The following is a 2822-nucleotide window of genomic DNA, read 5'->3' as shown; positions in this document are numbered from 1 at the left end:
ATATATATATTCTACTATATTATACACACACACACACACACACACACACACACACACACACACATACACACATTTTTGTATTTATATATAAATCAGTAAATATATTTTCAGATATATTTAGATAAAACTAAGTATTTCGATATGACTTACGTGTAAGACTTCCACTACGATGTTTCTTCTTTTTATGCTTTCTATGTAACTCAAAGGAATCCAATCCATTGTCTGTGCTGCCGCTTGTTTCAATAGAAATACTCTGAGCAATATGAGATGGTAAGACACCAATATCTTCTGCATTTTCAATCAGAATCTGTAACAATATTAACAATTACCTATTTGCTTATATTATTTATCAATATATATTCTCTAAAATTTGTATTACTTTGACAATAGTTAAATGCATTTGCAATCTATTCTGTACAGCCGACATGGATGTCTCTTGCAATGGCATGATATTCGGTCCAATGACTTTCGCCAAGTTGTCAATACTCATCTTGTTCTGTTTTTCATACATGGAAACCTTTTTCAAGAATTCCATGAAGAATGCTAAGGTATTCAAGTGATAAGGTGGTAGCAGCGTACATGCTAACAATAATGCCTGTATCCGATGACTCTTCAGCAATGCGCAATGCACGAACAAATCGTGATATGCATACGGGATCAGTGGTTCTGGCAAGTCTCGGAAGAAAGATTTTAGGCAATTGGCAATATCGATCGCATGATTTTTGTCACCTAAACCACCACCGTTATTCAATCGGGATATCAATTCTCTCTGTCGCGCCTGAGAGCCAGCCTTTCTGAACAGACCCTCTTGAGCGACATGCTCTTCCAAGAACGTAGAGGCTTGAATGACAAATACGGGTATGTGGACTATGGCGCCTGAGGATAGGTTAACAATGTCCAAGGCTTGATAAAACAAAGGGGTCTTGAAAACCTTTTTGGAAATATCCTTGCACGTCTCGGGCCTTTCGCTCTTAAGCATGCTCTTCTTAAAGCGATACTTAACTCCGAGGCTTCTAAGATCGCTGGCGACAGCGTGATACACCTTCTCCTTGTGCAACACATCGTAGATCAACATCTTCGATATTCCAGTTATAAATCAAACAAGTTCTGTGATGATTAATTCTTGAACGAAGAATTTATTATTAATTACACACCGTTCAAATGTCGTTTATTGTTGTACTTCTCGTCACCCGTTTTCATATTGAATTTGATTGAATTGACATCCCTCCAGTGCCGCCAACATCACAATAGTAAACGCTGAACGCTCCGTTACGTAAAGGCGCCATTGCAATGCATCGCGAAAGAGCATGATTTCATTCATCTGATTGGCATATTCCATTAGATCCTAAAAAAACAGACCAATCAGATAAAAGAAATCACAAGGCGCTTGTAAAATTCTTTAATATGATTGGTTTAGAACAACTTTTCTTGAGAGAAAAGTTACTTCCTCCTTACTTCTTCCTGTTATCGTTGACATCACTCGTACACTACCGCCAGTACATCCATTTTCATTTTGGGAATTACATAATTACATACATTTTCTGACACTATCGATAAAATCATATCATTGAAAATAAATACAGTTCGTCTCTGTACTAAAGAACAGGACAGAAGCCGATTATCCATAGGAGGGATAGTTTAATGGGTCTTTGAACGAAAAAATTTTAATTTCACATCTCTTATATAAAATAAATAAAAGTCGTTGAATTTTAAGGGTTAAAAAAACTTTTTCTGACTTTTTCTTATTAAATATTTTATGTAAGTTTTTGGAATCTACAGTGCGACGATTCGTATTATGTATTTATCGTGATTACATTTCCAAAAGAAATGTGAAGAGCACGCGGTACAGCTATCTACCTGTACGATCCTCGGAAATGGAATAACTACGCAGTAACTACGCATAAACGTGACGCGCCGCTCCGTACCATCCCGTACCATCCCCTCCCCAAGCCACGCGCGCCAACCGTCTAACTGTTGAAATAACAACGAATTTTATGAATAAGTAAAATAATATATTCTAAATTCTTTATACTTTTAATGTTCTTCAATCAATAGACTTTATTGCAATGTTTTTGCTTTATTTCTTAGATTCTTTACTTATTCACGCAGCTCATGAATATCTTAGTTTAATTGTGTTAATTAATTGTGTTATAATAAATGATTATATCAGTTTATAATAACTCGGAAAAAAATATTATATATACATATATGGACATATTTTTGTACATAATTATATATAATTATATGTAATTATATATGAAACATTTTTTCTAGGAATTTTGTTATACAAAATCCGTGCAGTGAACACAATATATTCTTTATAAAAGATTGACGCTTTGATATTCTTTTATAATATATTTGAATTGCTGATTATTCTATCATTTACATTTTATTCTAAGATAAAAGAGTTATTTAGCATTTATTATTGTAAATAATTATACTTCTAACTTATTACTTATTAAATAACATATTTAATATTTTAAATAAGTTAAATTTCTGAAATTTATTTTATATTTTTTATTTTAAATAAGTCATAATAGTTATTTTACTGAGCCACGATCGCATTATAGTTTAAAGAATTTTTGAAACATAGAATAATATGCAGCAACAGTAGCAACATGCCATAAATTAATTTTTTAACTAAAAAATTAAATAATGATTAATATGATATTTAATACTTTTAACCAAAATTGTATTAAGAGCAAATTGTTTAGCAATATTAAGAAAATTTGCATATATTTTTATAAAGGGTGTATAGAACATTATCAATCTTTGTTTAAGTATGAATTATTTAAAATATTTTAAAAGTATAATGAAAATTG

At 31.7% G+C, this 2822-nt stretch overlaps 1 protein-coding gene across 1 annotated transcript in view; it reads right to left on the bottom strand.

The window, feature by feature from the left end:
* LOC105620807 (rho GTPase-activating protein 11A-like) overlaps positions 1-1075 on the bottom strand; it is a 6234-nt gene extending 5159 nt beyond the window's left edge. The window contains exons 1-2 of the mRNA XM_012202293.1: positions 380-1075; positions 151-307 (exon numbers count right to left, since the gene is read on the bottom strand). Coding sequence (XP_012057683.1) covers positions 151-307; positions 380-1075 — 853 coding nt within the window. The remainder of the gene's footprint in view (positions 1-150; positions 308-379) is intronic.
* Positions 1076-2822: the final 1747 nt, after the last annotated feature.

Source organism: Atta cephalotes (assembly GCF_000143395.1).
Source record: "Atta cephalotes unplaced genomic scaffold scaffold00002, whole genome shotgun sequence".
Lineage (NCBI taxonomy): Eukaryota > Metazoa > Arthropoda > Insecta > Hymenoptera > Formicidae > Atta > Atta cephalotes.
Note: the sequence above shows the minus strand (reverse complement) of the source record. Positions and strands in the feature narration are given on the sequence as shown.